Here is a 13,055-nt window from a genome sequence, read left to right on the forward strand (position 1 = left end):
TCCTTAAACAGAAAAATCTCCATAAGAGCCCATGTATAAGAATTGATTTCAATCGTTAATAACTTAAAAAGGAAATCTGAAAAAATTTTATGAAAATTCATAGATAATTCAATTGCGATAATAAACATTCTATATAAATTCCAGATGAATGCCATTATTTACCTTTTTCGCACGAAACACCTTAAGAACTTTCAACTCATTATGATAAAATTCCAAGACTATCAAATTTCGCCGCGTTTCCTCTGCTGAACAAAGAAGAAGACCATCAATACCGACACCGACATGATAAAAGAGATTCTTAACGCTGTATGAATCCGTTACCATTAGAAGGCTAATTCACATCACAGCTGGTGGTGCCTCAAGCAGCAAGTTCTCCAAGCTGGCATTTCCTGCAAGTGTCTAGTATTTTACGGGACAGAGTGGCTAGTGGCAGCCGGCACGTGCGATACATGGATTGGTTGTCGTGCATGGATTGCCTTGTACATTGTGCATTTAGTGATTTACAATTTTGATATTGGAACATTTAGTACATAAGAGACTCCAGGGTAACGTTTAAAGTCCACCGAATTTGAAAATTTGACGCCAACTATCAAGACTTCACCATAAATTTTCATCAACATATTGATTTTGCAGATGTGGCGCATTGGTATCATCTGTTTACTGTTGGTATCCTCAAACACAGCGAGTCCTGGCAAAAAACGGAGCAAATACGTAACAACACTGATCAACGCTAATTGGAGGGACACTCCAATTATTCTAGAAGCAGCTGAGTATTTAAACGATAAGAATCCCAATTATTTTTGGAAATTCATAGATACGGTATCTCGCAACAGCGATGCAAATGCTCTTGATGCTCATGAAGAAACAGATAAAGAGAGATATGATAGATTAATTAATCATACGAGTAATTTTCTCACATCAACAGAGAATGCTCTCCTCAAATTATCGCTGTCCCTCAGGACTTATTCCGCTCGCATCGAGATGTTCTCACAAATGGGCGAGAATAGAAGAACCGAAAAAGTTGAAGCCTGCAACAATTTTGTTGATGTTCATGGAGAGCTGACGTGTAGTTCCGATGAAGTAGAGAATTTGTTAGAATCCATAGAGAATAGAATTGATGGTGATGATGATGATGACGAGGAGAGGACTGTGTATTCGCTGGATCATCAGTATCCAGTGCCACTGTCAGGACAATCAGAATCAGGAGGGAAGTCAAAAATAACTGGTAAATATGTGATTCTTTACGGGCAAATTGGATCCGTTGGCTTCAGCGATTTCCACGAAAAATTGAAGGGCTTAGCTGACGCCAAAAAAATCGTTTACATCCTTCGACATTACGTCAGAGATCGTCCAGAGCATCATCTGAGATTAGGAGGATATGGGGTTGAACTGCACATGAAGTCTACAGAGTACAAAGCAACTGATGACTCAGACATCAAAGATAATTCGGGAAAAGAAGAATATGAGAATGAAGGGGTCGAAGAAATCAATGGAATTAACTTTGGTGTACTGAGAAGTCTTTATCCGGACAAACACGCAGAGCTTGACAAATTTGAGAAACATCTTCTTGAGACGAGCGATGAGATTGGGGCTTTAAAAGTCTGGCAGTTCCAGGAACTCAGTCACCAGGCTGCCGAAAGAATAATGAAATCTCCGTCGCAGGAGGCTATAAAAGTCCTCACAGATATTGCTCAAAACTTTCCAATGCAGGCGAAATCATTAATTCGTACTAAAGTCAGTAGTGAGATGAAGAAAGAAATAAAGAGAAATCAAGAGTTGTTTTTTGGAAATTTGCATATCCAACCAACAGACACAGTATTGTTCATAAATGGTCTCTTCTTCGATTTAGATACAATTGACATTTTAGGATTACTGGAGACCCTTCGAGCTGAGCTCACAGTGATGGAAACACTCCACAAAATCGGAGTGAGCAGCAGCAAAATGGAGAAACTCCTGGCTCTAGATCTGTCTGGCTCTCATTCCTCAGACAATAATCAAGATTTTGCCATTGACATCAGGGACTCTGCAGTCATTTGGGTAAACGATCTGGAGAATGATTCACGGTACAACCGATGGTCTCCAAGTTTAACGTCACTGCTGCGTCCAACTTTTCCAGGGATGCTGAGAAATATTCGGAGAAATCTGTACAATTTGATTCTCATCATAGATCCACTGAGCCCTCTTTCGAAGCCCCTGATAGCGACTGCAGAAACACTTTACGCACATTCAGCACCGATCAGAGTTGGATTTGTCTTCAATACAAATTTTGATCCGTCGTTGACAGGACAGAGTGATCCGAGCATCGCCGTCAACAATGCTTTTCATTATTTACTCGAGAGTAAAAGTGCCAAGGAGGCTGTTTACTTTCTCTCAGTTTTACTGAACGACATTGAGAAGAGGAAATCTTCTGGAAACAACGATAATGATTCGTCTGAAAATGGGGTGGAAGTATCTGACGTCGTAAAAGCCCTGCGATCGAGAGACCCATCGGCAGATGTTGACGATATATTCGGCGAAAATTCAGACTACGATGTCGGAAGACCCTGGGCTGATGATTTTATCAGGAGGACTGGTTTCAAGGTTTTCCCCCAGGCACTATTGAATGGTGTCCCACTGGAAGGTATCTCCAGTATAGTGGACGGTGAGTCCCTCGAGGACATTATTTTAAAAATGATTTTTTCCCAGACACCGATGCTGCAAAAAGCTGTTTACAAAGGCGAAGTTACTGAAGGGGATGACATCGTTGATTTCATGATGAATCAACCGAACGTTATGCCAAGATTGAATGAGAGAGTGCTTAAAAATGATAAGACACAGTGGCTAAACTTAGTTGGGGAAGTGCCCACTACGGAGGACGTATCCACGTGGGGTCCCGAGGATACTTCAGCTTGGATTATCAAAAACTCGAACTACTTGTACATGCCGAGGAGAAAGAAGTCCCAGCATCTTTACACGTACTGGATTGTAACGAATTTGGAACATCCGGATGGGAGGCTGTTACTCCGCGAAGCTTTGGAGTATCTCAAGTCTAATGCCGACGCGAGATTAGCAGTCATTCTCAACAGCAATGTTGATCAAGACGACAGCGTTAACATTAGTGTAAATAAAATCGTCCTGTCGGTATTGAGCGCTGATTATCCAGCAGAAAACCACAATAAAATTATTCGTTATATTCAGGAGGTGATAGGGGAGAAGAACGCTGCTTTGATTGAAAAGGGAGAGTTTGATCGTAGTAAATACCATGAACACATCGGGACTGATTTCGATGAGAACGCGAATCATGAGTTTATGCTGAAGGTCCACAAGCATTTTGCTAATATTGTGTTGAGAATGGATGAATCCTCGACGACTCAGCGTGCTGTGATATGCAATGGAAGGATCATTGGACCCTTGGATGATGGGGAAAATTTTTCGAATCAAGATTTCGCACTGCTGGAGCGTTTTAGTCATAGTACGTATGGGGAGAAACTCATCACCAATTTGGAGAAAATTCATGCGAGTGATGATGAAGAGGAGCAGGACATCTCTGATGACGTTATCATGGAGATAGCATCTTTACTTGTACCAAGACTACAGACACGCAGCCGATACGAGGTGCTTTCAGGTGGAGAGGACCACAGTGTTGTCAAAATACCTGCCAGTAATCCTGATCAAGTTGCTTTCAATATAATTGCTATTGTGGATCCGGTGTCCCGGGGTGCTCAGAAGTTGGGCACTATATTGAATACACTCCAGCAGGCGCTCAATTGTAACATCAAAATTTTCTTGAACTGTGTCGATAAAAACAGCGACATGCCACTCAAAAATTTCTATCGATTCGTTTTCGAGCCTGAACTTCAGTTTAATTCTGATGGACAGCTGGTTGGAGCTAGTGCCAAATTTAACAAGTTACCAACGTCGTCACTTTTGACGCAGAATATTCATGCCCCTGACAACTGGATGGTTCAGGTTGTTAAGAGTGTTTATGATTTGGATAATATCAAGTTGGATAATGTGGCCATAGGAGTTCACAGGTAACTTCAACTATGATTTATTTCTTCTGTAATTATTGAAACTAATTAGAAGGAGAACACTATGATTTTTTGATTTTACGGGGTGTTCAGTTCAGAATTAACATATTTCGTCTGAACATTCTGACTAATCGAAGAGTCAGAATTGTTCTGAAAAAATCGCAGAGTTGTGCTGTAGAGAATTTCATAGCTTTATCGTATATGAAATTAATTTCTGCAAGATGCCTATGAGTGTTGAAACTTGGGAAATTCTCAGAATTTCCCGTTTTCTTATAAAATAAGTTTCAATTCTTTTTCTTTATTCGTATCACTATAAGAATTCAGAGGCAGAAACTCATGAAAGTCATGAAATTTTGAAAATTTTCCAACTTTCAATGCCTGTCGAAATCTTATATGGATTTCTGTCTCGTAGGAATTACGATGTACGATAGGTCTGTAGTATTTGATATAGATCCACTATCCACATGAAACTAGTCCACTTTGTCCATTTTTTTTCGAGATATTGACGTTTTTGTCCCCGCAATTTCTATTTAAAGCAATGTTCAATTATTTTATTTTATTTATTTTATTTATTTATTTGTTGAAACACGAATCTAACAGTCGAAGCCAGTAATAGGATTCAAAATATACAGAGATATGTGTGCATGGCAAAATTAATAAAGTAATAAATTAAAAAATAGTAGTATTCACATAAGAGGTCAGCAGATCCCAGACGGCATATGGTGAACGTACTCAAAAACCCATTTAGAGTAACGTTTTTACAAGGTCAAGGGCCTTATCAGCAGTCACAGTCATTGATTCATTCATTATGTGGATATCAGGAAATCTATTTACAAACAGCTTGATTCCAACAGCTTTAGAATTAAATTCTTCATCTCTCTAGCGACGTCATTTTTCACGCTATCAGCATCATTTTGGACTTAAAATGTTATAAAATTTTTCCAGAGTATACACTATTTCATATCGACAATGTGGGCTCTTTTCATTACTCTACATGAAATGTTCTATACAAGATTTCGTACGTACAGCAGGCATCCCCATCAATATTAAATTTCTGTAATATTGCACGGATTTGACCCTTATATTATTGAAGGTTTAAAATATGTTGATTCAATTTTTCAAATAATATAATATTAATAATCTGATTTTTTACGAATAATGAAATATTTAAAATTTGTTAATATGAGACTGTAAATTTACTAGTAAGTGAATAATTCAAATTTATTGAACGGGGATTTTCGATTACGCAAGTAATCGTCAATCTTCCCACCTCAAATTATTGATTGATACAATAGTTAAAAATTTGGATATTTGAATTGATGATACTTAATTACTCAAAAAATTTCAAGGTTGATGTTATCTATTTAAGGGCTCCAAAACTAATCGTAATAAAATATTACAAATTTGGCTATCCCGGACGTACAGTGTCTCCCTAAATATCGTCGCCAATAGGGCGTAAATGTCATCATTTCGAGTTCTTTTTCTTCAAAGCCAAAGGGGCGTATGTTTTTTTTATCGTTCAGTTCACCAATTAATTTTGATAATGACAAATGGATACATTTCTAAATAATGAGAACAAAAGGGGCGTGTCTCCAGCACATGCCCTCCATAAACTGTAGTCTCTTGATTGATATCTTAGTTTACTCGTAGCTAAACAATGACGAAGGGGCGTAAGTCCAAAGTGTAGGCTCTTGTTTTTTCTGCTTGTTGTAATTTATTTCACGGTTACACTAAGGATGACGATTGGCCTCTCATTTTTACATTAAAAAAAGGAATTTATATAGCGTTCCACCTCTTTGTCACGTCATAGGAAATGATTGGATGGGATTTTGAATGAGGTAGGAGGGGAACCGGGATTATTCTCAATATGAATAACCAGACGACTTTAAAGGGCAAAATGGGCCTGATAATGGTAAACATGCGTAAGTGTGGAGTTACGCCCCTTTATCGTTAAAAATGGGTAATTATACCCCTTTGGTAGAGATTTTTTTGTTAATACATTTTTGTTCAGAAATTGCACGAAAAGTCGAAAAACCATTGAAACGATATATACGCCCTTTTGACTTTTAAACAGGGGATTTTTGGCACTTACGCCCCTTTGGCTACACGCCGACGATATGAAACTACATTAAATCACTTATCATCAAAAGGCTCACCAAGTCTAACGTTCCAATTATAAATGAAATGCTCAACTTAATTCTTAAATTTGAGAAGAATTATCAGTACTTCAATGTCTTTCATGTTCATTCAAAAAATATGTTACACTTTTCCAGTGAATTCGAACTCGAATATCTCCTTCTCGAAGGCCACTGCTTCGAAGCTACCATGGGCAATCCTCCCCGAGGTCTTCAAATAACTCTCGGTACTGAAACACATGCAATGGTGGATACGATCGTGATGGCGAATCTCGGGTATTTCCAGCTGAAAGCAAATCCTGGCGAGTGGATTCTCCGCCTTAGACACGGTAGATCAGCAGAAATTTACAACATAACTTCGGTGGATGGTCATGACGTTATCCAGAACGGTAACGGTGTTAGAGTGCTCATCAGTTCGTTGAAGAGTCATGTCCTCAAACTGAAAGTTACGAAGAAGTCAGATAAACTGGATATGGATCTTCTGGCTGAAGATGATGACAAAAAATCGGGCATTTGGAATTCAATCTCGAGGTACAGTGGATTAACATCCCTTCATATTCAATTTTATCGTTTTTCTCCGTTCTCCTCAATAATTTACAATGTTATACTTCCAATTATTCAAGAAGGGAGAAAAATAGCTAAATAGCTGAACTTTGTTCTAGCTTTTCCGATTATTGGTAAGCTTTTTTAATCATCCATTGCAACTTATATCGGCCTACGTAGTAGTTTTTACCTGTTTTTTTTAAATAGCGACAGAACGGCCTGATACAACATGACAATTAAGGCCCGGGTGGATTATCTTTCAAACGTGATCTTGGTTGTTTTTCTTATTTTGATAATCTGAAATGATCCCCAATCGCTATTCAGTTTTACATAGCCCTGGCGTCTCCAAAAATTATAATTGTACAATCAAAAACACGTTGAAAAAAAGCTGAACATTTTCGAAGAGCGTTTTTGAATAATATTGGGAAATAAATCCAATAGGGAGGGAATTACAAATTAATAATTTGATGTATCTAATGGCTGTTCGGTCGTCGTTTGTCAGAGTAGTCAATGGCTATCACATCGTTAATTACCATGATAAATTATCCATTCACCATTTCCACTCTATCGAACTCATTTCTTAATCTTTATTAAAAACACTTTTTGAAAATTTTCAGTTTTTAACTTCCCAATAGGTAGTTATTGGTTTCACCCCGGAAATGAAAAATCGTAATTTCATGAAATGTCGACGTTTCATGACGACTAGAAGCTCCTTATATGGGTTTTAGAAAAGTGTATGTGTGGCCACTTTTTTTCGTTAACACTCCCGGGCGATCGCGTAGTGCAATCGAAATGAAGTTGGTCGCGATCGATAGGCATTCTGGCATAGAATGTCTAATTGTTTATAAATATAATTGTTTAAATTATAATTAAATTATAATTTTAATAATTGTTTAAACTAAATAAACTAAATAAACTAATACTTGCTTAAGATTCACGAACGAAAAAATTTAATAGAAAAACCTATCGAATTCGTTAGAAAATTCTATTAAATTTCTATTGAACTGTTCTATTAGTTTTTGGCCGATTCTATTGCAATGTTCAATAGAAAATATTCAGTAGAAAAAGTCAATAGAATTCAATTTTTCTATATAACTTATTCTATTAAAATATTTTCTATAGAATTTCCTCGGCTCAAATTTTCTAAGTGTTTTTGTTTAATTTCCTTGATGAGAAAAAAAGAAAAATAGAATGAAAAAAAGTTAGAAAATTTGAGTCGAGCAAATTCTATAGAAAATATATGAAAAGAATAAGTTATATAGAAAAATCGATTTCTGTTAATTTTTTCTATTGAATTTTGTCCATTGGACATATCAATAGAATCAGCCAAAAACTAATAGAAAGTTTAATAGAAATTCAATAGAATTTTTTAACGAATTCGATAGGTTTTTCTATTACATATTATCGTGCGTGCTGGATTAGATTAGGAGAGAAAACCCTCCACCCTTTTTTGAGTTTTTCACAAAAGAAGTGTCAAAATTGAAAATCGTGAAATTGGAATTTGAAAGAACTGCAATGTTTCGTATGAAATTTACGAATTTCCAATTTCAAATTTCAACTTGCATCGGGAAGTTATACATGCGTCCCTTAAAAGGACACATGAAGCAATTTTCAAATTTCAAATTTTTTTCTTCTACTTTTTTTTGATTGTGCAATCATAATTTTTAGGGACCTCTACGTGATGTAAAATCCACTGGAAATTGTGATATATTTTACATTATGAAGATGGAAAAACAATCGAGATAACGTTCGAAAGATAATCCACCCGGACCTTCACGTATGAAAAAATCCTATGGAGAATTCGAAAATTTCCTATAGCATTTTTCGGATAGGATTTCCCACAGGATTTTTTATAGGATTTCCTATAGACCACCACAAGTAACACCACGAGAGCTTCAAAATTATCGAGCAATTCCCGATAGGTTCGTTTGTGTGTAGGGAACCTTGAGGGAATTTCTCGATTAATTTTGAAGCTCGAGTAGTATTCGGGAGGGAATTTTCCCATCCAAATGTCGGCCAAAAGAATTGCACTATGAGACACAATCCATCTGACAGTTCCAACCAGGGGTTCACTCGACCACGGAATCTTTTGTTTTCCACAAATATAGTCAACATGAAAAATTACCAGTTGAATTATCAAAAATTATCAGCTGAATACCGTGTTGACTATATGAAATAACAGTCGAATAGTGCAATTCTATTGGCTGACATTTGGATGAGGAAAATTCCCTATAGAATTTCCTATGAGATTTATGACCCTAATCCTGACCCTTGTGACCGATTGGTTTCGAGTCTCAATTTTGTGTGTTATTTTCTATAGAAAACCCTATAGTGAATTTTATAGGAAATCCCACCAGAAAAATCCTGTAGGAAATGTTCGAATTCTCCACAGGATTTTTTCATACGTGTTAACATAAATTATAATGATAATACGTTTTATGCACATGTGAATAACGTATGATTTGATAATTTCTCAGGACATTCGGAAGTGACGACGCTGAGGAACAGGAAGAAAAAATTAACATATTTTCTCTGGCGTCAGGTCATTTATACGAGAGATTCTTGAAAATCATGATGCTCAGTGTGTTAAAACACACCAAGAGTCCAGTGAAATTTTGGTTCTTGAAGAATTATCTCTCTCCAACGCTGAAGGACTTCTTACCGCACATGGCAAAGGTGTATGGATTCGAGTATGAATTAATTCAGTATAAATGGCCGAGATGGCTCCATCAGCAAACTGAAAAACAGAGGACCATTTGGGGATACAAAATTCTCTTCTTGGACGTATTGTTCCCCTTGGATGTTAAGAAAATCATCTTTGTCGATGCCGATCAAGTGGTCAGGGCAGATCTGAAGGAGCTCGTTAATTTGGATCTCGAAGGAGCCCCCTACGCTTACACACCGTTCTGTGATAGTAGAAAAGAGATGGATGGTTTTAGATTTTGGAAACAAGGGTATTGGAAAACCCACTTACAGGGTAGAGCTTATCACATCAGTGCACTTTATGTTGTTGATCTCAAACGTTTTCGTCGTATTGCTGCTGGAGACAGATTGAGAGGGCAGTATCAAGCTCTCAGTCCAGATCCTAATAGTTTATCAAATTTAGATCAAGACTTGCCAAATAATATGATCCATCAGGTGGCTGTTAAAACCTTGCCGCAGGAGTGGCTGTGGTGCGAAACTTGGTGCAGTGATGCCTCGAAAAAGTACGCGAAAACCATCGATCTGGTAAGTTTAGGTCATGTTATACAGTATCATTTTATTCTTCATTAAAAACTCCTATTCCTCAGCCATTAAGGGGAGACTACTGTGAGTTTTAAAAGTCGTGGGTTATTGGAGTGAGACTTTTCATACGTTGAAGATCGATTATATAGATCTGAAAAGGAATAATTAGTGCAAAAAAAAATTTTTGATTGTCCGTTTGCCCGAAAACGCTTAAAATGCCAAAAACAGTCCAGGGCCTCCAATTTTCGAGCTACGAATGATTTTTTTATTGCAAAATTTTCGGAAAAATATGTGAAATAACAATTACGAGCTAGTTTTTTTTTAATTCATCTGTTACATGGCTAAATTTGCTTTTTTTGTATTTTTTACACAAATAGTGAATTTTTTTATATGAAAAAAAGACGAAATCAGCTGTGTAGGAGTCGAATTCCAAAAAAATGGCTCGTAATTGTTGTTCCACACATTTTTCCGGAAATTTGGAAAAAAAAATCTGTTATAGCTCAAAAATTGGAGGCCCTGGACAGTTTTTGGCATTTTAAGCGTTTTTGGACAAACGAACAATAAAAAAAGTTTTTTTTTTGCACTAATTACTCGTTTTCAGATCTATATAATCGATCTTCAACGTACGAAAAGTCTCACTCCAATAACCCACGACTTTTAAAACTCACAGTAGTCTCCCCTTAAGGATGTTTAGCCAGTGTCGGTAAATTTTCGGTAAATGTGTTTTTTTTCATGGTCAAGGAAAATTCTGTGATTTTTTCGGATGAGAGCAGAACATATAAAACTAACTTTTCTAACGTTAAAAAAAATTAATCATAATAGTCTCGACAGAAATGAATAAACTAATTTCTCCTTATACACGGCCTCTTATGAAATTTATGTTCAAATTGATAATTCGCCTACTGGAAAACTCTAAACATAGAAATAAAAATAGAAGGTAATGTGTAAAATCATACTGAATCCAATGGGCAGAGAAAAATCTGGGGTACCCGGGCAAACAGAGGAAATATTTGAATGATTCTGTCCCATATAAGCGCATGTTCGCGCATGCATATGGTGCATTTTGTCTATTTCATTTCTAAATAATAAACATGGGTTAGTGGATTGAAATTTGTATCAAAGTGAAGGGAATATCTTCATCTCTCAGTTAAAGAAAATCAATTTTTTTAAGTACTTGCGATTTACAAACGAAACATAAACATTTCGTACAAACGAAAAATGGAAAGAATCAAGAGAAACTAAAATCTTTCTGAACAGTGAGCGAAAAACGAACAAGTTCTCGGACAAGTCTTGTTTGGGCCAATAAAATGGTTAGTTAAAAATTACCAAAAGAATCATTGTTACAAAATAATAATATCTACAAGTAAGACTTGTTTGACAACTCTGTTATTTTTCTCTCAGTGTCATTGCCAACGTTTCGAACACACAGTGTTGTTTATGAGGGCATTCATTTATTCTAACCAAAGAAAATCGTTTGAGTTGAAAATCTGACAGTAAACAAATACTTGTGAGACAGACATCCGCAGAATTTTCAATTTTAAATAAAGTTAAATTTTGAAGAAATCAATAGCTAGTAATACTCATCAAATCGGTTAATAAAACCTAATTTGAATATCCACCACCAATCAAATATCCAAATTCCGAATTATTTTATCACTCAATAGTTGAGTTCGGAGGATTGACGATTATTTGGCTAATCGAAAATCCTTTTTAAGAAATTTAGAAATATTTGTCAAGTAGTCAATTTACAATCGCATATTTTCAATTATTCAATCTACAATCTAATATTAAATTTTTTTAATTCATAGTCAATTAAAAATTAAAATTATCAATTATTTCGTAAATTTCAAATTTCAATCCAAATATTGCTAAAACTAATCATTAATGTCGATCCCTTTGTCAGATGTCTTCGTAACTGATATTATGAAATTGCATATGAAGAGCACCCGATGCATAATCGGAAGGTCCGGGATTCAAATCTCGATGTGGACTATTCATTTTTGTTTCTGAATGAAAACGTTGTAATCGTGATTTTTTTCGATTTCTTAATTTTGGGTGGAAATGCTAATTGGTACTACTGTAACTCAAAGTTATGCTAAATTTCAGCTCGATCGGTTGAGCGGTTCCTGACAAATAGCGATTCTTCAAAAATCGTTTTTTTCCGACATTTCCTGAACCATTCGACCGATTAGATCTTTTTTTCAAAATACTCGTCATGATGATACCTATTTATTTGAATTGAAAAAAGACCATTACACCCTGGGCAATGTAGTTTTATTCTCGTTTTTTCCTATCTGATTTTCCCATTAACAATCAATAAAAAATCATATCTTTTTTATCTCTTCATGCTTCATCGCATGCAACCTATTTTATTCGTTCTATTGTCAAATAAGTGGGAATAAAAGTTTTCCCAATGATGCTGCATTTGACGGAACAAGTATTTTTCATTCGAATTCTTTTGTAAAATTTCAGTGTAATAATCCAATGACTAAAGAAGCGAAGCTCCAAGCAGCAATACGCATTCTCCCAGAATGGACGGGCTACGATGAAGAGATCAAGGCGCTACAACATGCGATAGAAAATGAAAATAAACAGACTGATAAAGAAGAGAAAGTCGATTCAGGTAATACACACGATCCTTTTTTTATCGAAATTTCCGAATAATTGTTTCGAAGTCATTTTTCTCATAAATCTCATTTCAATTTTTCAGACGATCAGACAAAGCACGAAGAATTATAATCTAAGAAAATTGTAATATTTCAAAGATTGGGGAATCGGCAAGGAATTCCCACGATGCACTAGGGACGACGGTGCATAGTATCCCATACTAAAGTTACGAATGCTGCCATCAGTTATTTTTGTTAATTTACACCAACAGAAACATCTTAATGTATAGGAAAACAATTTCAAAGTTTTTCATGTTTCCCAATAAATCGTAAGAGTTTTGTTATCAGTTTCTTTCTAGGAATTTTCAAATCACTCCTCGATCTATTTAACAGTTATAAGGACCTTTCGCTTTGTATGATAATTGCAATATTTTCTTTTTCAACTGGTCAATCAATTTTGTAATGTACATCAAATTCAATCCAATTGTATTTAGAGCGGAGAATTTAATAAAAATCATAATTTGGATATTTTTCCA

The 13,055-nt window shown here is 35.9% G+C and overlaps 1 protein-coding gene across 2 annotated transcripts; it reads left to right on the forward strand.

Moving 5' to 3' along the window:
- The first annotated feature begins 435 nt into the window (after window positions 1-435).
- On the forward strand, window positions 436-13,049 carry LOC107036170 (UDP-glucose:glycoprotein glucosyltransferase). 2 transcript variants are annotated; one of them, XM_015253928.1, is made up of 7 exons: window positions 436-545; window positions 634-4,013; window positions 6,284-6,676; window positions 6,808-6,822; window positions 9,166-9,916; window positions 12,386-12,536; window positions 12,624-13,049. In XM_015253928.1, exons 2-7 carry the CDS (start codon window positions 634-636, stop codon window positions 12,650-12,652), a joined length of 4,719 nt encoding a protein of 1,572 aa, XP_015109414.1. In that variant the 5' UTR covers window positions 436-545; the 3' UTR covers window positions 12,653-13,049. The 2 variants fall into 2 exon arrangements, with proteins under 2 accessions (XP_015109414.1, XP_015109415.1); XM_015253929.1 differs by lacking the exon at window positions 6,808-6,822.
- Window positions 13,050-13,055: the final 6 nt, after the last annotated feature.

The sequence above is a fragment of the Diachasma alloeum genome, unplaced genomic scaffold (assembly GCF_001412515.2).
Source record: "Diachasma alloeum isolate Michigan unplaced genomic scaffold, Dall2.0 Dall_scaffold_00206, whole genome shotgun sequence".
Taxonomy (NCBI): Eukaryota; Metazoa; Arthropoda; class Insecta; order Hymenoptera; family Braconidae; genus Diachasma; species Diachasma alloeum.

What these genes read in the sequence shown, in the direction of transcription:
- LOC107036170 (XM_015253928.1), top strand. Translation starts at nt 634, where the DNA reads ATGTGGCGCATTGGTATCATCTGTTTACTGTTGGTATCCTCAAACACA. An exon ending in ACGCGAAAACCATCGATCTG is followed by an intron (nt 9,917 to 12,385) that starts GTAAGTTTAGGT and finishes GTAAAATTTCAG; the next exon opens with TGTAATAATCCAATGACTAA. An exon ending in AGAAGAGAAAGTCGATTCAG is followed by an intron (nt 12,537 to 12,623) that starts GTAATACACACG and finishes TCAATTTTTCAG; the next exon opens with ACGATCAGACAAAGCACGAA.